At 47.5% G+C, this 22,941-nt stretch overlaps 2 protein-coding genes and 1 pseudogene across 5 annotated transcripts; 2 read left to right on the forward strand and 1 right to left on the reverse strand.

Annotated features, from left to right (window-relative positions):
* The first annotated feature begins 22 nt into the window (after nucleotides 1–22).
* Nucleotides 23–8,094, forward strand: Eme1 (essential meiotic structure-specific endonuclease 1). Of its 4 annotated transcripts, none has more exons than XM_076869820.2 (9): nucleotides 23–68; nucleotides 1,434–2,231; nucleotides 2,317–2,444; nucleotides 5,505–5,591; nucleotides 5,686–5,807; nucleotides 6,008–6,125; nucleotides 6,349–6,464; nucleotides 7,053–7,257; nucleotides 7,502–8,094. In XM_076869820.2, the coding sequence occupies exons 2-9, from the start codon at nucleotides 1,466–1,468 to the stop codon at nucleotides 7,676–7,678; spliced, it is 1,719 nt and encodes a 572-aa protein (XP_076725935.2). In that variant the 5' UTR covers nucleotides 23–68; nucleotides 1,434–1,465; the 3' UTR covers nucleotides 7,679–8,094. The 4 variants fall into 4 exon arrangements, with proteins under 4 accessions (XP_076725935.2, XP_076966616.1, XP_076725934.2 ...); XM_077110501.1 differs by having other exon boundaries at nucleotides 36–68; nucleotides 1,254–2,231; nucleotides 5,969–6,125; nucleotides 7,068–7,257; XM_076869819.2 differs by having other exon boundaries at nucleotides 36–68; nucleotides 1,254–2,231.
* On the reverse strand, nucleotides 7,901–19,737 carry Lrrc59 (leucine rich repeat containing 59). Its single transcript, XM_076869822.2, has 7 exons — nucleotides 19,400–19,737; nucleotides 17,635–17,694; nucleotides 15,825–15,983; nucleotides 15,501–15,605; nucleotides 13,289–13,361; nucleotides 10,734–10,907; nucleotides 7,901–9,876 (listed from the first exon to the last, which is right to left on the reverse strand). Exons 1-7 carry the CDS (start codon nucleotides 19,502–19,504, stop codon nucleotides 9,629–9,631), a joined length of 924 nt encoding a protein of 307 aa, XP_076725937.1. The 5' UTR covers nucleotides 19,505–19,737; the 3' UTR covers nucleotides 7,901–9,628.
* A 1,652-nt stretch (nucleotides 19,738–21,389) lies between these two features.
* Nucleotides 21,390–22,487, forward strand: LOC143410288 (dual specificity protein phosphatase 1 pseudogene; annotated as a pseudogene).
* The last annotated feature ends 454 nt before the right edge of the window (nucleotides 22,488–22,941 follow it).

Raw genomic sequence — 22,941 nt, forward strand, 5'->3', positions numbered from 1 at the left:
TTCCGCTACCGGGAGATTTATTTCCGGGTTATACGTGCCAGTTGAAAGAGTGGCGCGGGAAGTTGCAGGTGAGCTTTGCGGGATACGGACCTTCCGCAGTGAAGGCTGCGGGCCTGGGCACGACTGCAGAGGGGTTGGTGGCCAGGGCGTGCGGGAAGTTCTGCAGCGGACCGCCGGCCTCCGCGGTGCGGAGCATGACCCACAGGGGTCCGCCTGTCCCACTCCGTCATTTGGCAGGAGAACTGAGACCCAGGACCCCTCCCTAGTAATATTAAACTTACTTAGTAAAAAAAAAAAAAAAAATGCTAGATGGTGCTAAGCGTGGTAAATGCATTATTTCATTTAATTCTTTCAAGCCATATTATACTGAAAAAGAAAAATGAGACCCAGGAAGATTACAGGGGTTATTTAGGTCCATACACAGTATTTGTTCTAAGAATGATTCTTGCCTATGACTCAGCAGTTCCAGTCCTAAGTATATACACAAGAGAATTGTGAAAATAAACCCACACAAACTTTGTATGTGAATGTTCACAATAACATTATTCATGATAGTAAATAAAAGGAAAGGAATTAAATGTACATCGAGGGATGAACGGATAAACAAAAGGTGGCATAGTCATACAGTGGAATATTACATGAAGCTAAGTGAAAGAAGCAAGTCATAAAAGGCCACATATTGTATGATTCCATTTGTAGGAAATATCCAAATTTATAGAAGCATTTTTGGTTGTCAAGGCAGTGACTTTTTTTTTGCTTTTCTAGAGATTGAACCAGGGGTGTGCACATGTAGACTAGTGCTGTACCTAGCTTTTTTATTTAATTTTGAGGTGAGGTCTCTCTGAGTTGCTCATGCTGGCCTTAACTTGGGATCCTCTAGTTTCATCCTCCCAAAGTTGCTGTAGATATAGTATTCACACCACACTTGGCTAAGGTGATGACTTCTTAATGGCTATAAAATTTCTTTTTGCAGTGATAAAAATGTTCTGGAATTAGATAGTGGTGATGGTTACATAACATTGAATGTATGAAAACCACTAAAGTGTGCATTTTATTTATTTTTGCAATACTGGGAATGAAAACCAGGGCCTTGTGCATACTAAGCAAGCACCCTACAACTGAGCTACTCCCTCTAAACTGAAATTTTTCTTTTTTTCTTTTCTTTTTTTTTTTTTGATGGTACTTGGAATTGAATTCAGGGTGGACTCTACCACTGACCTACAAGCTTGACCTTTTTTTTTCTTTTGAGACAGGGTCTTGCTAAATTGCCATGACTGGCCTCCAACTTGTAATCCTCCTGCCTCAGCCTCATGAGTTGCTGGTATTACAGGCGTGCACCACCATACCTGGCTCATTTATTTTCATGAAGCTTGGTGATAAGAACATGTCTAGTGAACTGAATCGACACTACCATTTATGTCTTTTCCTTTTAGGCAATTAATTTGAAAGCACATATTGGGCTGTAATGAAGTCATTAGAATCCAGTGAGAGTGATTCCGAGGAGTTGCCAACTTTTTCCTTTCTGAAGAAGGAACCATCCTCAACACAGAGGAGGCAGCCTCAAAGGGCAGAGAAGATTGTAGTGATTGACTCCTCAGATTCTGAGGCCTCCTGTCCTTTGTCACCAGGATTGAAAGATCCACCACCTGTCTCAGACACTGATGAAACTCTCACACAAACAAAACCATTTGGAGTACTAAGTAGTGGAAGTGAGAGCGAAGAGGAATTTGTTCCCCTAGCTGAGAGGCTTAAGTGTAAGTTTTTGACCTACAAGCAGTTGAACTCTGAGGACACTAGCTCCCCAGTTAAAAGTGTTTTGAATCATCAAAATAATGAAGAAGCATCAAGTGACTGGAAAAAACAGCCCTTTTCAAAGATCCCTGACGTTCCCCTCCATGTTACCTTAGAGAGGAGTGTACTAGGTAACCAGGACCCTGTCTTAGACAATCCATGCATTCAGCTTCCAGCCTACCAGTTTACCCACCTTGTTCAGAACAATAGCCTGGAAGTAACCAAAACAAATTCTGATGTCCCCCCGCCCCAGAAGAGAACCAAGCACAGGAAGAATGTTCCGAGAAGAGACTTGCAGAGATGCCAGCTGCAGGAAAAAGCAGGCCGGAAGGAAAGCACCCCAAGACAACAGGAAAGAAAGAAGGCAATGCTGGTCAACAGGCTGAAAGCCCAGAGGCCAGAGGAATGCTTAAAGCACATCGTTGTGGTGCTGGATCCAGGTTCTCCTAGCATCTGTCTTCACCCTGAGCTGAACTGTCTGCTTTCAGGACCACCCACTGATAGGCTCTTTCCCATCTGTTGCAGTGCTTTTACAGATGGAAGGTGGGGGCCAGCTCCTGGGAGCTCTGCAGTCCATGGAGTGCTGCTGTGCAATTGAAGCACAGGCTGTGCCTTGCAGTATCACTTGGAGGAGACGGGCAGGACTGGCTGAGGTAGGGGTCTTCTGGCTAATGGCTCTTCTCCCCTTCTACCTTTTAGGATTACAGGGTAATTTTAAAGGGTATACATCATTTAGGGATGCTTTTACTTTAAAGGGTATACATCGTTTAGGGATGCTTCAGGAAAGCAGATGGCATACTCAGTTTAGGATAATTTGAGGAGGATTTAATAAAGAGATTGCTTCCCAAGGCGTGGGCAGGGAACAAGGAAACTACAAGGGACAGCACAGCAGCTCAGGGTCTTGCTAGCATAATTCCTGGCTTCTCCACCTCAGTAAGGTTGACATTTTAGATCTGATAATTCTCTGTAGGGTGGGGGCTGTACACTGAAGAATTTTTAGCAGCATCCTTGGCCTCCACCCACTAGATGCCAATAACACCCCTCCCAGTTGTAACAATTTAGAAAATGTCCTTTGTGGGAAAAATCGCTCTGGTTTAGAGGCACTGGCATAGCAGTTGCAATCCCTGAGCCTGAGGGATGAGAGGAGAAAGTGGTTAGCAGAATTTTGAAGACATAAAGCCAGGTGAGGTCTTGCATGTCTGTTATCCCAGCAACTAGGGAGGCTGAGGCAAGAGGATCACAAATTCAAGGCCAGCCTCAGCAACTTAGCAAGGGCTTATGCAACTTAGACTCTATTGGGGGGAAAAAAAAATAGTGACTGGAGATGTAGCTCAGTCGTAAAGTGCCCCTAAGTTCAATCCCCAGTACCTACCCCAAGAAAACCCTCAAGAGAAATAGAGAGAAGGCCACCTTCAGAGAAACTATGTCCTCTCATGAAGAAGTGTAGCAAATGCCAAAGGACCCCACTGGGAGGGAACCGGGGAAAGAAATACCCTGATTTCACACTCTTCTTCCTTTCTAGTCCCCTATTTGGGTTCCCACCTGGGAGCCTGTGGACATGAGGACCTTGTGTTGTCTGTAGAGATCACCTCCTCAGGCAGAGTTGGGCAAGGGAAGATAATCCACATAGGACTCTTAATTCTCTAACTGGGCATTGGGAACAGGGGCCTGTCTTTGAATCCCAACTTCCTGGTTTTATTGCTGCTACTCTGGGTAAGTTATTTGGGTTACGCATATTTTTGTGCCTCAGTGACCTCATGTGTAAAATGAGGACACTGTTACATCACTTTAGTCCTCCTGTTGTGGGAATTCGGATTACCCAGCACCAGCATTTTGTAGACTTCAGTATATGTTCCTCCCCACTGAGGATCCCTAGGTTACTATACTTTACCTGTCATACCTCATGTCTGAGTATGAGCATCCCAGTCCTCCACCCATCATTTTCAAGAGTTTAGAGATGAAACAAGATTTTTTTCCCCCTCTCTTTCTGGATCTCGTAACTTTCTCAGTAATTGAGAACAATAACTCATGCTTTTTATTTGAGGGTATTAGCAAACCCTTGTATTTGTCTAGCACTTTATCCTTTCTAGGCACTCCTGTATCCTCTCTTTGTTTCAGTCTCAGTTATCATATAAAGTAGGAATTTTCTGCACATCACAGGTTGGGAAACAGGTTCAGAGAATTTAAAAGCCTAGTTCAGAACCACAGCCAGAACTAGAACCCAGAGCTTCTGCCATCTACACTTTACCATCTGAGGGGTCTTGCTTTTGCTTTTAGGGACCCAATCAGAAATCTTTCTGCAAAATTCCTGCTCTGCAGTCTCGCAGTCTCTCCGTTATACTGTTTTGCTGTTGGATTGTTGGCCCTGAAGCAGCCTCGGCTTTGACTGCGTCCTTGCTATTATGAAGAGGAGTTATTCTCACAGAGGTTCCTCTTGTGATTTTTTTTCATCCACAACCTGTGTTTATAAGGGCCATTCAACTCTTAGCCTCTACCTTCAAAGTGCAGTCGTTTATTTGTTTCCTCTATTCCCCTATTCAGAATGCACACAAAAAATTGGCTTCTCAGCCCCTTTAAATGTGCCAATTTCCCAGCTTCTTCTTTCTCCTCCTCCTCCTCCTCTAATTCTTTTTTGTTTTTTGCTTTCTTTTTTCTTTTTGTAGGGCAGGTTATGATCCACTGAGCTGCACCCCAATGCTTCCTTTCTTATTCAGTGTTTCAGAAGTGCAGTGCACCAAGTTAAAGAATTGAGGGCTAGGGAGGAATAGGATCACTAGTGTTGTTCCTTGGTACCTTGACTTCAGTCAAGAAGAAAAAGTTTGGGTGTGGTAGCACATGGTTGTAATACCAGCTACTTAGAGGGTGAGGCAGAGGATTGCAAGGGTGATCCTTCTGCCTTGACAACTTAGCAAAACCCTGCCTCAAAATAAAAAATAAAATAAGCTGGGTGTGGAGTGTTCATACCTGTAATCTCAGCAATATGAGAGGCTAAGGTAGGAGGATGGCTTCAGCAATTTAGCAAGGCCCTAAGCAACTTAGTCAGACCCTATCCTCAAAGTAAAAAATAAAGAGGGTGGGAATGTGGCTCAGCAGTAAAGCGACCCTGTGGAGGATATAACTCACTGGCAGAGCACTTGCTAGCATGTCTAAAGCCCTGAGTTTGATACCCAGCACTGAAAAAAAGAGGGGGCATGCCTAGGGTTTAATCCCCAGTACCCAAAACTAAAACTAAAATAAATTAATAGAGGGCTGGGGGTGTGGCTCATATTAAAGCCTTCTGAATTTAATCCTCAGTACTCGGTTGGGGGAGGTTGAAAAGGAAACTGGGCACAGAAGCACATACATGTAATCTCAGCTGCTTGGGAGGTTGAGAGGCTAAGGCAGGAGTATCACAAGTTCTAGTCCACCCTGGGTAACTTAGTGAGACCTTGTCTCAAAATAAAATAATAAAAAAAAATAAAAAATAAATTAAAAAAATAATAATAATAATAAATAAATAAATAAAATAATAAAAGAACTGGGAATGTAGCTCAGTAGTAGAGCGCTTTCCTAGCATGGGTTCGATCCCAAGAACCACAAAAAAAGGGGAAGTGAGGGGAGAAGGAAACAGCACAAGGGGCAGGGAATTCATTCACCTAGAAGACCTGGGTCACTCTTGGGGCCCCACACCTGCTGACCTCCCTCTCTGTCTTGTGTTCTGGGCCCTTTGGCAGGATGGAGAGGACTGGGTGGAGGAGCAAACAGTCCTTGTGTTACTCCTGGCAGAAGCTTTTATGTCTATGATCTGCAACTTTAAGCAGGTGGGTAGGGCCAGAGGAGTGGGACTGAGGCATGGAACACAGCAGCCCTCTTACCATGTGGGAGTGTTAATGCACCTTCTGCCCCTTCACACAGGGAAGTCCAGGCAGTGCCAGAAAAGAGAAGGACACACTTCAAGGCTTTGTAACTGACGTCACAGCAAGGACAGCAGGGAAAGCTGTATCGTTGGTGATTGTGGATCAGGAGAAATGCTTCAGGTTTGGATTTTCCCTGGAGACTTAGTGTTAAATGAGGTAGCTCTTGGGCCAACAAGGGTGAGTTTCTTCACTCCATCTATAAATCACTGCAAGATGATGTCCCTGAAAGCCCTGTGGGATGTCCTGGTCCACTCTTCTTACACCCCTCTGCCTGCGTGCAGTCTGGAGCTGCTGTCCTTTACTTTGCTCCCCTGCTCCAGGGCTCAGAACCCTCCAAGGAGAAGGAAACAAGGAGCGTCAAGTAAACAGGCCAAGGAGAAGCAGCAGAGACGAGAGCCCAGCGCAGGGCCTGTGGTGTCCAGGGTAGAAGTGGAAGAGGTAAGAACTTCCTGTTCATGTGGGTGCTCACTAGTCATGTAATCCGATTTGCTAGAGAATAAACTATCCACTAGACACTGCTTTCTATACTTGCCTGAGTAGGAGAGAAGGGATCAAATAAGGAGCTAAGAGGCTGGGGTGCAGTTTCTGTGAATAGTGGGAGAACCACTTCCAACTAGTCTCTCTCTGCCCTTCCAGTCCATCATTTTTTGGGGGTTTCTAGGCTTTGGTGGATCTGCAGCTACATACCGAAGCCCAGGTTCGGATTGTGCAGAGCTGGAAAGAACTGGCTGACTTCGCCTGCACATTCACAAAGGCCGTGGCTGAGGCACCCTTCAAGTGAGTGTCCCCAGAAAAGCCTGCTGCCTCCATGTAGGAACTTGCCTTTGGGGATAATTCTTGCAGCCATGCTAGTTTTTCCTATCAAAAACTCAGGAACCTGAGGCAGGAGGATTACAAGTTTGAGGCCAGCCTCAGCAACTTAGCAAGACCCTGTCTCAAAAAATAAAAGAGGGGCTGGGGATATAGCTCAGTTGGTAGAGTGCTTGCCTCACATGCACAAGGCTCTGGGTTCAAACCCCAACACCATCAAAAATTTAAAAATAAATAAATAGGGCTGGGAATGTGGCTCAGTGATAAAGTGCCCCTCCCTGGGTTCAGTCCCCAGGACCAAAAAATAAAATACTCTCCTTTAGCTTACAAGCAGAAGAATCTGGTACCTTCTATAGTAATGAAAGGGACTAATTAGTTTTTTAAGGGAAATCACAACTAACACTATGCTTGGAAATGAAGTAATTGCTCAAATCATTGAAGGCTCAAACTGGCCAGATATGACACTGAATCCACCTCCAGGTCACTGGACAGAGTGCTTTTCAGTCCTTATTTGAAGGGACAAGTGTAGGACTAATGAGCAGCTCAGCTTCCCAGCTGTGTTGTCTGCAGGATACTCCGAGATGAAAACAGCTTCTCCTTCTGCCTGGAGAGCGACTGGGCTGGAGGGGTGAAGGTAGACCGCACTGGCAGGGGACTGGCACTAGTCTGGAGAAGACAGATTCAGCAGCTGAACCGAGTCAGCCTGGAAATGGCCAGTGCTATTGTGGATGCCTATCCCTCCCCAAGGCTCCTGGTACAGGTATGCTACTCCAGGGTCACCTAACCTGCTTTGGCCTCAGTGGGCCCCCCAGATGACTTCCATGAACAGCCCTGTTGAGGACCCAAAGATGCCCTGTTTGTCAGCAGTGTGGGTTGGCTCAGTTCATGCTGACCCAGAGGGACCCTGGGTTCTCATTCCCCAGACCAAGCCTGCCACCCTTTTGCTCATGGATGGGAGACAGCTGGGGATGGTACAGCATTAAGAGGTCATTTTCTGCTTTCAGGCTTATCGGCAGTGTTTTTCGGAGCAAGAACGCCAGAATTTGCTGGCAGACATACAGGTGCGCCGCGGGGAAGGAGTGACATCCACCTCCCGCCGTATTGGGCCAGAGGTGTCTAGGCGTGTCTACCTTCAGATGACCACTTTGCAGCCAGATCTCACTTTAGATAGTGCTGACTGATGCTAGTCCACAGGGACAAGGATAAAATGCTGATTTCTACCTCCTCAACCTTAGAACCTGACTGGAAGCACCTCCTGAGGCAGTATCCAGGGGGTGGCCCAGTCTCTCCTTACTTGTGAACTCAGGGCAGAAGGCCAAGATACTTGGTTCTGCTCTTCTCCCAGCAAAAACAGCTGTTACCCCTGCCCCAGCCAGCCCTCAAAACACAAAAGAACAAAGACAGACCACTCAGACATGGATTTAATAATTGTAGAAATCCAAAAGAATCAGCATCAAATCTCGAAGTCGGAGTGAACTCTTGCCTGCAGGTTGGCTCAGTCACTGAGCTGCCTCAACCGGCCAAAGGAACTATGATAACTAGGCTGACTTCTGTATTTTCATAATTTCATTGTTATGTATTATGTGTTAAGTTTCAATAAAGCATTTTATACCAATGGCTCTGGAGCTTGGAGGAAGACTAAGGAATGTGTAGTGATTCTGAGTAAGGTATGGACCTGCGTGGCACAGCTACCTTGGGGGAGGAGAGAGCAAAGTCCTTTCTTCCAGTACCAAGACAGTCATGAGTAATAGAACTACCCTGGAAGGGCCACTAGGGCTAAAAAGCTGGACTCTGCCCTCTGTCTCTAAACTATAGCAGGTTCTTGCTCCCTATGGGAAGAGGCAAGGAGCTTGCAATTGGGTTTTCAGTGAATGAGCACCGAGACATGGTCCTTCTGATCCCTTCATCCAGCTGTTGTGAAAAGATGAAGCATAGGCAAGAAAATGCTTAATTTAGCAGCCAAGAGAATGGACGGTACTGCCCTAGTTTGTGCTAGTCTTTAGTTTTATGCACCACTTTTCAGCTCCGTTGTTGCTACTTGTTTCCCTTCATTTCCTATAGTTTGCATTCATTCCTTCCCTTCTGTTATAGGTCTAGAATCAAACAATTCTGAACCTCAGTGTCTATGAAGCTGAGTGTTCAGGTTGCCTCTGAGGTATTTAATCACACCTAGTGCTAATGGAGCTGTCACAGACAATACAGCCTTGCAGAGATACACCTCCTCATTTCCTGGCAATCAGGGAGTTAATGCTCTGAACCTGAGGCAAGGAGCTGGGCCTGCTGCCATTTTGTGGAAGCTATTTAAGTTAGGGCAGGACTCCACAGGAGCTGCCCAAGACCCTGATGGCATGAATAGAGTCATGACTCTGTCTACTGTGAAGTGTCTACACCTTGCCTGAGTCGGAATTCTGGTGTGAGTTCTGTCCTCTCTGAACTTTACAAAGGAGGCCAAATGATGTCAAGGAAAGAAAGAATACCAGAGTGGGAGTCTAGTTCTGCCTTATATTTTCTGGGAGACTGGGCGATTTATGGAAGGCCTCAGTTTCTCTACCTACAAGCGTTACATGGGGCTGAGGGTTGTGAAGTCCCTTTCATAGCCAGAGGTTTTGATGGTCACTAAAATGTTGAATGTCTCAGAGTTTTTTTTAGGAAATAGGTAACCTCCTCCCCAATTTCGACTGGATTTACTGAATGTGGTGGTCCCCTAGTCCCCAGTAACACACTGCCTCCTGATCTGCCTGGGCTACCCAGGGAGGAATGAAAGAAAGGGTTTGTGACATACAAAAGTATAAATGTAGTGACAGCTGACCATTTAGTAGAAACAAGCCTTGCCTTTACACAGCTTAGTACAATAACTAGAAAAGGCTGTTTTCTCTCTCCCCACCCCCAAGCCTATTCCTTTAGGCATGCAGGTAACTATCCCTCCCCACCTCCCATTTCTTCTCATTCCACCAGGGAACCCTGACTAAGGAACAACAAGAAGTCCTACAAGGGGGAGGTCTCAAGTACCAACTGGCAGCCATTTGATGATGGCAAGTAGGTCTGACGCTAAAAAGGTTGTGTCCAGCAGAAGCCAATTCCACAGGAATCCGAGCTCCAAGGCCGGGAGGCAGCAGGTGCGGAGGACAAGCTCACTGCTGGGAGTCGGTCTGCAGGACCCACTGGAGGATCTCATGGCGGCGCAGACCCTGCACAGCATTGTCGTAGATGGTGTTCACACTGGTGCACAGGGGTTGCTGCTGCAGTGCTGTCACCCGACACGCAACCAGCCCACCGGCCACACACAGCAGCAGCAGCGGCAGCAGCAGCTTCAGCACAGCCCAGGACCGAGTGTGTTTCCGGGGTGGTGGCTTGCGGGGACGGGAGCCAGACTTAGATTCTGGAGAGAAAGTCACAAGAGACAAAATGAAGTTCTGTTAGTTTGAGGAGACCCACTGTCTACAGTCTATGCAAGTCTCCCTGCAAATAGATCTACTCAGCCACTCCTCGAGACCTGAGGAGAAAGATGTCTTATGGATATTAGAGCTCTTCAAGACTCTGCTACACAGAGACCACAACATAAATGTCTCATCCCTGGGATCTCAAGGGACTACCCTGGAAACTGGAACTCATTCTGCATGACTCCTGTACCTCAGTCCCCAGGTTCCTACACTCTCCTTAGTAACATGAAGATAGCCCAAGCCCCTTGGGAGCAGGAAGGGCTTATCAGAGGGTGTTCAGCAGGGATAGACTACTGCCCATTTGGGAACAGAGTCCAGATTTACTAATACTGTGAATGTCATCATTATATAATATACATATGGAAAGCCTAAAAGGTAATACAATATATCACTTGTAAATAGCATTACTACTGGGAATGTATTATAGGTGACTGCTGTTTTCTGAGATTATATCATTTCTAAACCTCTGCAATGAACACATATTATTTATAATCAGAAAAAATAAAAAATAGGCTTTAGGATGTCAGCCCTAGAGAAAGTGAGACTCCCTGCTCCATAGTGCTCTAGGACACAACTGACTGACACACCCATATGTGGCACTGGGAAACGAGCCAGCCAGCACCAGCTCCCCAAGAGAGTCCTCCATTCCCTGTGGCCACACTCTTCAGACACCCACACTACTCCCAGGTATGACTGTAGTTTATGTAACTGGTCTATGAGCTTGCTCACTCATTCATGCCTGAAAACATGCACATGTCTGCCCTGGGCTGCCACTTTGCCCAGACAGCAAACTTACTGGGGGCTTGATTTGCTTCCTTTTTGGGCTTCTTCTCCTGCTCCCGCTTGGAAGCTTTGAGGGCATCATACTCCTTTCGCCGACGCTCCTTCTCTTCTGCCTTTTCCCGCTTGCGCAGTTCCCGCTCCTGAGCTTCCTTAGCTCGCTGTTTGGCCTCCCGCTTCTTCTCTGCCTCTACAACAAAATATACCCAAACATGACTCCTCTCCCACCAACCCTCCAGCAGCCTGCTTTCCTCAATAATTAAAAGCAAGAATTCAGCTGCCTTTTGCTTTATGCCATGGGTCACATAAGAAATAGAAAAAGGAGGACTGGGGATGTAGCTCGGTGGTAAAGCACTTGCTTATTAGCACACGTTAGGTTCTGGGCTCCGTCACCGCACTGCAGCAAAAACAAATAAGAAACAAAACCCTCCAAAAATAGAAAAAGGAACCAGCCATCATTCTACTCTCTAGGAAGTAAGCTCTTGCTAAAAATCTCTCTCAGGGCTTGCTGAAGGGATTATTAAGGGATATCCTGTCTACAGGCAGGAGAGATTGGAGTGAAATAACAAAGGGAACTAAGACAAGCACAGGTGACAGGTCTGCATTCCTCTAGAATTAGGTACTACTTCAGAAGGCAGAGCAAGCCAGGCCTGGTGGTGCACCCTGTGATCTCAGCACATAGGAGGCTGAGGCAGGAAGGTCACTTGAGCCCAGACTCAAAAAAAAAAAAAAAAAAAAAAAGCAAATGGTAGAGCAATCAACAACCTCCTAGAACTTAGCCATGAAGAGAAGGAACAATGAAAGGGTTGCTCCTATAGGACTGCTATCTTCCCACACTTTAGAAATCAATGTAGCATGCGGGGGAGGGCAAGTAAGAAGACCATGATCACTCACATTTAGATTTACAGCTAACAGCAATGTTTTTCTAAAGTGACAAATGATTTGTCAGTTATCTACCAACTTGGGAATCTATGTTCCATTTGAGGGTTTTAAGCATACAGTAGCACTGCTCAAGTATGCTTACATGTAGCACTCAACTTCCAAATTACTGGGTTCTAAGACTGCATTTCCAAATCAGTTATTTGGAAGCCTAAAATACATTTTTTCCAAAGCCCGAATGCCACAAAATGGTAGTTCAATGTCCTTTTAGGACTTTAAAGCCTATCTGAATCATAATGTAGCTGAACAGCAGTACTGTAAGTACGAGAGCTTTCCACTGCTTCTCTACAGTCACACCAGCTCCACGTTCTGGCTGAGCACCAAGAATGCCAAGAACCTACTACAGCATATTCAAGAGAATATGCACCATCGAGAAGCAAAGCAGGAGGGGTCAGAGTGAACATGGGCTTGTCTGCCATGGTGGCTGTGCATGGAGAAGGGACACTATTATTTGGGCATTGTGAGTTCAGGGACTGCCTGTAGTCAGTACTGCAGGCACCCCTTTTGGTCCTTGGTAAGGGGACCAAAAGTCAGCCAGTCAGCAGAACACACTACATGCCAGGGACCGTTCTGAGTACTTGAGGTGCATCAGTGGAGAAGGAAGGGTAGGTTCTAGCACCTGCACAGAGATACACGATCCATGAGTGAACACAGTAAAAACAGAGAGATGTGCCACCAGGTCAACAGAAGAGGTGGGGGAGGGGTGGCAAGTAGGATGGCTACTTGAGTTTGGGTGCTCTGGCAAGGGTTGAGGCTGACCTACAGCAATACTGGATCAGACAGGAGGGGTCACAGGAAGCAAACCAGGAGACAGCTGAAGGAAAGGAACCAAGCAAAGCCCCTAAGGCAAGGCGACAGTTAGTGTATCCAAGCAACAGAAGAGGCCCCAGTGGCTAAGTTAATGGCACTGCGTAGCAGGCAACATTAGGCCAAGGTGGCCTGTAGGTCCCAACACCTGAATTTGGACTTCATTCTAAATTCAATGGAATGTCATTAGAGGGTTTTAAGCATACAGTAGCACTGCTTATTTAAAAAGACCCCCCCAAAAGCCAGAGGTATAGCTCTAGGTTAGAGCACTGCCTAGTATGCACAAAGCCCTGGGTTCAATCCCCAGCACCACACAAAATAAACAAACAAATAAGAACAAAAATAAAAAGATACCCCAGGCTGCCATGTGAGGATGAGTTTAATGGATATGGCACATTCAAGTCCTCTTTCAGAGGTAGTGCTGAAGGTAGAGAAAGTGTCACAAGAGGACTTGCTGACAGACTAGATTTGATAACAAAAGAAAGGGATCCATCTTTCCTATTTCAGGTTTGAATAACTACAAAGATAGTGACTTCTTGTTTAGGGGGAAGACTGGGAAAGGGCTGAAGGGAAATGGGTCTGCTTCAGCCATATCTGAGATACCTTTTCTCAAATTATTTTTTCTGAGATGCCTTTTAACCCTCTAAGAATAAGGGTGGAGCTCAGTGGAGAAGCCAGGACTGGAGAGAGTCATCAGATGAAGATGACACCATCTACCACCATACTGTCCATCAGCACTTGCTCTTTAGCACAGCACCTGAAGCATAAGACTCAATTGGCTGGGTTAAGGGCTGGAAGATGACCAGATGGGGGACAGCCACCTACCTCGTTCCACTTCCAGCCGCCGCTGCCTCTCTCGCTCCTGATCCGCCTGCACAGCCTTCATGTGCTGTAGCACCTGTCAGAGGAAAGGAGGGCTCTGAACTACTCCAAGTAGTAGTGTTCAAAGTGCATGTTTGCTCAGGAAGTCTCAAAAAAGACTGCTTTTTTCAGGATCCCAGATCACCAGGGGCCCTGGCAGCAATGCAGAACTAGATGACTTAATCCCATTTCTGCATCCTAAGTCATTACACCAACCTCAGTAGCAGGAGAGTCATATAAACCCAGTTCACTAAAGCTGCCAGGAAAATTTTTGGAACACAATATTGTCTATTATCTAGACAGTCCTGCCATCTACAGTCACTCTCAAGTGCATGATTTCATATGATCCTCTCAGAAACTCCCTGACCAGCAGGAACAGCATTCCCTCCAATACACTTTCCTAACCCTCCCCTGTCTTTACCTACTTCAGGAACCCTCTCCCTGTAATTCCTTGCAACCTGTCTCAGTCATAAGATTGCAACTATCCTGTCCATAGGTATCCCATGTGGCTAGCACAGAGTGTAGGTAACTGGAGGCATTTGATACGTGACACCTCTCCCAAGACAGCTGAGTTGATAAAAATGGCTGCTCAGCAAAGAGGTGCAGGTCTGGAGAAGGGCAAGCACAATGGTAAGGGCATCAAAGCTTCTGTCTGAATACAAAATGTGAATACTAAACAAATGCACGATTACCCAGTTGATCTGGCTAAGAGATGTCCCTTTTTATCTTTTTACAAGTACTACCATCAGGAGTTAATTATCTGAAAACACAGGTAGTTCAGAAATGGGAGAGACTGCTCCAATGGAGATTATGAGTTCCCAGAGGACAAATTTTATCCTAGAGACCAGCAACATCATTCTGACTGGCCCAACCCACTCCTCTACAATGCCTACAGGTGTGCTGCAGCTCTGGAGCCAAAGTGCCAGAGACTGTGGCTTCTGTGACCATATCCAAAATGCATGGTGCTTCCTGGTCATGTCTGAAAGGGATGCGTGAGCAGAAAAAGACCTTTGCACTCAATAAAAACTACTTTCGTAAACCACAAACTGTGAAATAGCAATTTAATATGATCCAACATATCTGCTGAATGAAGAACTAAATGACAGTGTATGCACAGAAATGGAAGCAATACCTACTTCCTAGAGTTAGGAGGACTATGAAATGACATATACAAAGCAACTAGGACCAAGGAAGAATCAGTGGTAGCTACTGTCAGTTTTTAGAATTTATATCACTTCTAAAGCACCATGTTCTCTTTATTTCTTTATAGTACTAGGGACTGAACCCATGGGCACTTTACCACTGAGCTACGTCACCAGTTTTTTTATTTTTTTGAGACAGGGTATTGTTAAATTGCTGAGGCTGGCCTGGATCTTGTAGTCTTCCTGCCTGAGCCTCCGGAGTTGTTGAGGTTACAGGTATGTGATTGTGCTCCACAAAATACTGTTCTTAATGAGCAGAGAGGGCAGCACATTGTCATGGTTACTGGCCAACGGCAAAGTTTGCCTAGTGAGAAGCCTGTAGATCTTCACTCCTCTATCAGATGACCCCAATTATAATCAAATGTCATGTCTGCACTGGACTTGTCTGTTTATAGGTATAGATTTATAAATCCCCTCCCCAACTGCTGGGGATTGAAAGGTCCTTGAGCATGCTAGGCAAGCGCTCTATCACTTAGTTGTATCCACAGCCCTAAATTTATAAATCTGAATACCTTTATTAAAACTCACACAATAACTGTTCCTCAAAAGGGTTATATAGCCCCTATCCCTATTTTCTCATTAAAACCAATATCAACATAGTGTTCTAATGCAGATTTTTGGTTTGTTTTTCTCATTTACTCATTTGATTTACTGGGTTTTTTTATTTGTTTTTTGCTGGGATGACCCCCAAGGCCTTGCACATGCTAAGCAAGCACTCTACCACTGAGCTACACCCCCAGCCCAGGCCCTGGATTCTTAGAAAAGGAAGTACTGCATAAAGTAGAAGATGGTGGTATTCTAGTACTTGTAAGGTAAACATAGAAACAAATCTCCCCAGGGTTTAACAGACTAATTCCCTGAGGCCTTAGCACTTTAATCAACAGCTATCAGTGCCCTGGAAGAAAAAAAAACAAGAGGGCGAGGAAGGTCCTACGGGAACATGGGAAGGAGACATCCAGGAGCTCCGTGCTCACCTTGTTTGCACACTGCTTACACTGCTTCTCATCCAAGCAGTCACCGGCCACTTTGGCCAGGACAGGGTCCAAGGGGTTGTCCTTCAGGTCCAGCCACTTCAGGTTCTAAAGAGATGGGTAAAGAGGCAGGCTAAGCCTGAGTTCACACACCATCCCTCTAGGTAGAAGAGTGGGCAAAAAGGAAGCTCCTCTGTGTTCCACCCCCAGGGATGCCATCTTAGGCCAGCAAGGTAATATTTTTTACTACCTTTCTCAGTGTCATGCACAATCAGTCCCTGGGCCTGGCCATGCCTGGCTGTGAAACCATGGTGCATGGCTTCTTACCTTGAGCTGAGCAAAGCTGACAGGCAGGGTGACCAGCCTGTTGTTGAGGAGATCCAGGTGCTGGAGGTTGACCAGACGGCCAAAATCAGCTGGCAGCTGCTGCAACTTATTCTTACTGAGGTCCAGCTTCACCAGGTGTGTGAGGCCACAGAAATCCGACTAGGACCCAGAGAGAGACCACTTAAGCCTGGGGCTCACACCCTTTGATTTAATTGCCAGGGAGTCCCGAAGTTAGAGGCACCTAGGCATAAATCCCAGCTCTACCTCTTACCAGCTATTTCCTCCCAGCATGAACATGGAGAGAAAACCTGCCATTGCTAGTGGTCGTGACTGAAGCAGGCGCGTAAGACAGCATAGTACCATCTAGCAAAAAAATGTGTACATCCCTTCCTCCTCTGTTCTCCTTCCTCTCATCTTCCACACTGCTACTACAGTGACAAGGGACCTTTCTGTCCTTCCACAGTACCCTATCTTCATCTTTCATAGGATCTCTCAAAACACAGTGTTTAAGCCTTGAGTACTCAATCTCAGTCTTGTTACTTGCAGCACCTAGTACTTTGCACCGGTGCTCAATGAGTGTTCCTGGAATAGCTGGCTGACTGGCTAGGGCCCACCAAGCCTATAACCCAGCTCTTCTTCAGCAAATGCTAAAACACATTCAACCTTTGCCCAGAACCCATCTGAAAGTGATGGCACTAGCTGGCTAATGAGGCACTACTCATGCTCTCTGGGGACTTGTAAATGCCAGGGGATCTGCACTGCCAAGCAAAATGGAAATTGTTGGGACAGACAACAAAACAGACTGAAAAGTGCACTTGGGGACACCAAATGATTCTGGCAACATGTATAGCAGGTGTGAAGCTGCAAGGAATTGCTACCCTTCTTTAATTAGAAACAATACTTCCTGGAAGAAGTGGGACCTCAGATGCTTCCTGAACTGTTAGAAACAGTTTTGATGAGCTGTGAAAAGATGCTATAGACAGTAAGAGGCTCAGGAGAATGCCAAGAGAGAACTGGACTAATGATCCAAAGAAGAAACTGCCAACTTCTGAATTTGATCCCTAAGTCAAACCCAGTGGGAATCTACCCTGGGATAAAACAAGGAGTGGCATGGCCAGAGAGAAGAGTGGAAGAGGCAGCAGTGACAGCAACACAGGCCTGACTGCAAGAGCAGTGCTATGGAGGAGGGAGTCATTCCCCAGCAGAGGCTGAGGGGGCTGAAGGAATCTAGCACCTGCCCAGGAGCAAGAGAGCAAAGGGAGAACTGGGAAAAGTGATGCAAGCAAAATCAAAAGGTTTTGACACAGAATAGATGTGCCCAACATAAAAACAAAGCAAATATGAAGTAACTCAAGTCTTTGGGAGGATAATGATAAGGTAGTCTTATAAAATCACATTCTGCTTTGTGTCTCATCACAAGATGCATGGAGGGATTGGTAATCTATTCGTACTTTCTCTCTGCAATGCAAAGCAACTAACAAAATGGTCTCTAGCCTCCTCTGTGCAATAGGGAAGTAAATTACTTTTCAAAGGAATAAAGCAAGAAAAAAGATGAGCCCTGTAAATGACCAGCCAGGATCCTGTCGATGTTGTTTTCTGTGGCCTGACTTCCCCACTGCTAGAATGAGGCCTGTACCTCAATTCCCTTCCCTCTGAGACAAGCCACTCCATCCATCTCCTCCCCAACATACCCAGATTAGCTGGAGCCTGCCTGTAGGCCAATCCTGAAATTATTATGACCCTCCCACCCCCAGCAACAGGAAGACAATGCATCCAGGCTCCAGAAGTCATGGTTGCTTGCCAATCTTACCGGTAGACTACTCAGTTTATTGCAGGACAGATCCAGTATGGTGGCCTTTGGAAGTGCAGCCTAGAAGAGATAAGAAAAACATGTCGAACCAATACCTGGAACGATTCAGTGACATCTGCTCATTTTCCAAAGAAATTTCCCCCAATTAAGAAAGGCCTTAAAAAAAAAAAAATCACTAAAGTATCATGTTCCTGGGGATAAAAGAAAAAAATTAGCCAGTCAACCATGATCTAGGGAAGAATATAAAGAGGAGGGATTTAGCTGTGGAACTTCTGAGAAAGGAAAACTTCAATTCTTAGAAATTCTCCATAGCACTTTAAAATTCTTCTCTATCACTCCCCTTACTTTCCCCTTACTAGGTTTTAGGGGAGGGACTAGGTCTTATAAATCTCTGCAATTTGCATATTCCCCAATTCAGGGCCTTCCTCAAAGAAGGCACTGAATATCCCATATGTGATGGCCAACTCGTGGCTGAAGGAACAGGTATGCCAGAGTGAATGCCAGAGTGAAAGGAGGCCCTCACAGCCCACCTCAATTTTTCCACAGTGTCCAGATTTTCCCCTCTGGAGATAATGTGCACTGACCATTGGACTAAACTGTTTCAGAGAGCAGCCTAAGGCCAGACTAAAACAATGTTGACCATCTTCTTGGGGTGGGAAATGAAGTGAACATTTAATTAAAGACCTTGGGCCAACCTTGACTTTTCTGTCAAAAGTCCTCAAAATGAAGTATGACCACCCAAAAAAGTTTTGGATACTACAAGGAGAAAAACACTTCAATAACAATTCCATCTATCAGCACATGCTACCTTCCATGCATTTTACATTACAATTTAATCCTCATAAAAAGTATATGAGATGGAAACTATTAGTACCACTTTATAAATGAGGAAATTTAGACATAAAGGTTAACCAACTTGCCAAGGGCACTCAGCTATTAGGCAATGGAGCTGGGATATGAACTGAGAATCCCATTCTAGTCACCACACTAAAAGCCACAGTAAAGGGAAGACTGGGCCAAGGGTCAAGGGCAAATGTAATTTGTAAAGGAAGAAAGGAAGGAGAGTGTAGGCCATCCCAAGTGAGGCAGGCCAGAGGGGTAGTGATGGGGATGGGGATCTGGTGGTTTAGAAAAGCAGGGACGTGCGACCCAGCTCTACAATGGCAACTATATGTGTGATCTCCTAGGGGCCCCAGGCCTTAGCTTAGGGTGGGGTGGGTAGTCGGCAGGGATTCCTGCCAGGTTCAGCGCAGGTGAGATGAAACCTTGAGAGTCAAGCAAGGAGACTTCACCTTCTTCAAGGAAGGATGCCTGGAGGCTGGAGCAGCCAGCTGGGATGGCCAGCTTCCTAGAAAAGCTGGATTCTGGGCCACACCCAGGTCTATCAGGAGGCCTGCTTTCCCGGACCGACTCATTCATTCATTCATTCTGAAATACATCCAGCAACCCCGTGGCCGCTCCTACCGGGGGTCCTGCACGTAATTGGGCGCTGTGAAAGCCCCCAAGACGGGGACAGATTCACTCGTGGCCCTGAAAATGACCAGGGTCGGACAGGCAAATCCTCCCTATCTTCTGGAACAGCGCCAAAGTGACACGTGTACATCCCAGAAACGCTGGGGCCGGACGCAGCAACCCACCAAGCACTTAGCATTCTCCCACCACTTCGTTTTAAAGATGGGAAACTGAGGCTTGAGAAAGGAGGCGGCCCACGCAGTGGCCAGCGCCAAGCATAGTGGGCTCCTGGGCCTTGTGGGGCTATACTGACCAGCTCCTTCACCGGGACCTCATTCAGATCGCTGAGGCTCAGGTCCAGCTCGTTGCCGTCCAGCTTGTCGCGAAGGTTCCCGCCCTTGCTACCGGCCTTGGTCATGATGACGCCGGCTGAGCGGGCCCCGACTGCGGGATTTCCACCGGCAGGAGAGAGGCTGAAAGGTCGCTCGTCGTTCAGCAGAGGCGCACCCAACGGACCACGCCTGCGCCCTCCGCCGCTACCGCCGCTGCGAGACCGCCGCCGCCCGTCCACTCGCCGGACGCACTCCGATCCCCGCGCCCCGCTCCCACCGGTGCAGCTGCGACGACGACCACTTCCGTGTCCACGTCACCTTCCGCGGCCACTGAGACGAGTTGGGCCAGAGCGGCCCGAGCGGGTACGGGCGCGCCCCCTGGTGCCCAGGACCGTGCACGGCGCCGCCTCAGCCAGAGCATTTCGGTAGCCAGACGTGGCAGTCCGGTTCTCTGATGGCCTGCAGCCAGGCAGCGAAAGGCCATGCTCCTGGAAGTAGAAAGGCCATGCTCCTGGAAGTAGCAAGACCTGGGTTCGCAACCCAAACTGACCTCATCAGAACACCCCCACCCGCTGGATTAGGAGCAGAAACTGGGTGTTCTCCAAAATTGCTCACTGTTTTCTTAACCCCAAATAACCATGGACTTCCTGGATTCTCCCCCCCCCCCCCCCCCCCCCCCCCCCCCCGCCCACTGCCTCTGTCCTTGTCTCTGTGGCTTCCATCCACCCTCACCCAGCTCCTGGAATGGTTTTTATGGAAATCTGACCAAGTCTCTTCTTTGCTTAAAACACTCCAGACCTCCAGCTGCCCCTGGGATATGAACCACTGTCGTTTCTAACCTGGGTCCAGCCTGCCCTGTGCCTCTTTGCAAACTCCTATCCCTGCCTGACTGGATGCTGTGCACATTTCCTCCTAAGTGGCTTCCAGGCCTTTCCTTCTCCAGCAATAGCTAACTCTTAGTCCTTCAGGAAACCTCCCCTGACCACTGTCCCTCCTTAGGGCTCTGGTACTGCCAAAGGTGTGCAACCTTATTATCAGAGTAATATTAGAGCTTCATATTGAAGTGGCACCCCCTTTCTCCACAGAAAAGCCCTCTTCACCATGGCTGATTTTAGGACTGTCAGCAAGAGTCCATTGAAGATAAACTTCCTATTTTCATGTCACCCTGTTTACTTGGCCACTTGTTGAAAAGATACTAGCACTCCAGGTGCTAGATACCCCCTTACTAGTTTTCACAAACGTATCCAGTATATACTTTGAAGAAATGTGCAAACAAGGCCTCTGGCCTTGAGCTGGGCTTCACAGAGATGTCTACATTTTTAAGATAAGTTACAAATGGGCTCCATGGTAACAGCTGGCAGGGGGAAGAAAGAAAGGGGAGAAGAAGCTCTCCCCTTCTCAGGTGTTGTCCTTGAAGAGTGAACTTGCCCAAAACAGTGAAAGAAAAAGCTGCTTTTATGTGAACTTCTGCAGACTGTGAACTTCTGAGCCCCTCCCCTTACATGCTAGGTATAAAACTCTAAAACTCCCTGAACCCTGGGTTCAAGGGGACTGATTGATTTTCGCAAAGGCTGTGCCCTCTGAACCTGGCTGCAGCCAAATAAAACTGTTTCCTGCTATCTTCGGTGCCTTGCCTCGTTTGTCCCTACAACAATATGGCTAAGTGGAACCTCTGGCACTGAACCAACTGAGTATGAATCCTGGCTCTGCCACTGCTATTTATGAAACCTTATACAATCCTTGTACTCTGTCTTATCTGTGAATCTATGGGAAATGTGAGCAACGCGGCCCGCACAGGTCGGACAGGGTGGCAGAGAGCAAGAGAGGCCCGGAGTCCCGCTAGCACCCCTTGCTAGGTTCGAGAGCAGAGACCCAGGGTCGTGCTTTTCCTCGAAAGCCGCCGCCCTGCCTTTGACTTCCAAGGACAAAGAGCAGCGAGGACCAGGCACGCTGGGAGCGCTGGGGCCGGCCATGGTCATGGAGGTGGGCACGCTGGACGCCGGAGGCCTGTGGGCGCTGCTGTGGGAGCGCGGCGCAGTGCCTGCTGCTGGACTGCCGCTCCTTCCTCGCGTTCAATGCCGGCCACATCGCCGGCTCTGTCAACGTCCGCTTTAGACCATTGTACGGCCGTGCCAAGGGCGCCATGGGCCTGGAGCACATCGTGCCCAACACCGAGCCTCGCGGCCGCCTGCTGGCCAGCGCCTACCACGCCGTGGTTCTGCTGGACTAATGCAGCGTCGCCCTGGACGGCGCCAAGCGCGACAGCACCCTGGCCCTAGCCCTGGCCGCTGGAGCGCTCTGTCGCGAGGCGTGGGGCCGTGCAAGTTTTCTTTCTCAAAGGAGGGTTTGAAGGTTTTCCAGCTTCCTGTCCGGAGCTCTGTAGCAAACAGTCGACCCCCATGGGGCTCAGCCTTCCCCTGAGTACTAGTGTCCCTGACAGCGCAGAATCTGGATGCAGTTCCTGCAGCACCCCACTTTACAACCAAGGTGGCCCAGTGGAGATCCTGCCCTTCTTGTACCTGGGCAGTGCCTACCATTCTTCCTGCAAGGACATGCCTTGGGCATCACTGCCCTGATCAATGTTTCAGCCAATTGCCCCAACCACTTTGAGGGCCACTACCAGTACAAGAGCATTCCTGTGGAGGACAATCACAAGGCGGAATCAGCTCCTGGTTCAATGAGGCCATTGACTTCATAGATTCCATTAAGAATGCAGGGGGAAGGGTGTTTGTCCACTGCCAGGCCGGCATTTCCCGGTCAGCCACAATCTGCCTCCCTTACCTCATGAGGACTAACCGGGTGAAGCTGGACAAGGCCTTTGAGTTCGTGAAGCAGAGGCAAAGCATCATCTCCCCCAATTTCAGCTTCATGGGCCAGCTGCTGCAGTTCAAGTCCCAGGTGCTGGCCCTGCACTGCTCGGCAGAGGCCAGGATCCCTGCCATGGCTGTGCTGGACCGAGGCACCTCCACCATTACCATCTTCAACTTCCCTGTCTCCAACCCCGTCTACTCCACGAACAGTGCCCTCAGCTACCTTCGGAGCCCCATCACCACCTCCCTCAGCTGCTGAAAGGCCCTTCAGGTGAGGAGCTTCCATCCCACCAGGACTGCAGACTCTTCCTCCAGAAGAGAGGCAGTAACTCCAGAGATGGGCTTGTGGGTGCTGGTCCTTATTTATTTAATTTCACCCAAGTTCTCCTGGGTTCTGAGCAGTTACCATGGAGAATTCAGCACTTTGCGGACCAATATACAGTGGGTACATCAAGTCCCTCTGACAAAACGGGGCAGAAGATAAAGGACTCGTGTGTGAGCTGCTTTCTTTTTGCTTGCCTCCATTTTTTCTAGAAATTTGATGCTTGACATACCTACCAGTATTACCATTCCCGATGACATATATATAAGAGAATATACCTTATTTATTTTCCCATAGGCGGTCTGCCTTCACAAATGTCAGTGTCTAGTCCTAGAAGAACCAAATACCTCAATTTTTGTGTTCAGTACTGTACTATCTTGTAAATAGATCT

The sequence above is a fragment of the Callospermophilus lateralis genome, chromosome 11 (genome assembly GCF_048772815.1).
Source record: "Callospermophilus lateralis isolate mCalLat2 chromosome 11, mCalLat2.hap1, whole genome shotgun sequence".
In the NCBI taxonomy this organism is placed as follows: domain Eukaryota; kingdom Metazoa; phylum Chordata; class Mammalia; order Rodentia; family Sciuridae; genus Callospermophilus; species Callospermophilus lateralis.

Coding starts and splice junctions, on each gene's coding strand:
- Eme1 (XM_077110501.1), top strand. CDS start 1,466: ATGAAGTCATTAGAATCCAGTGAGAGTGATTCCGAGGAGTTGCCAACT. Junction 5,808..5,968: donor GATCAGGAGAAATGCTTCAG/GTTTGGATTTTC, acceptor GCCTGCGTGCAG/TCTGGAGCTGCTGTCCTTTA. Junction 6,126..6,348: donor CCAGGGTAGAAGTGGAAGAG/GTAAGAACTTCC, acceptor GGGGGTTTCTAG/GCTTTGGTGGATCTGCAGCT.
- Lrrc59 (XM_076869822.2), bottom strand. CDS start 19,504: ATGACCAAGGCCGGTAGCAAGGGCGGGAACCTTCGCGACAAGCTGGAC. Junction 15,606..15,824: donor TCAGCTTTGCTCAGCTCAAG/GTAAGAAGCCAT, acceptor CCATCTCTTTAG/AACCTGAAGTGGCTGGACCT. Junction 13,362..15,500: donor GTAAGCAGTGTGCAAACAAG/GTGAGCACGGAG, acceptor TTCCTCTGACAG/GTGCTACAGCACATGAAGGC.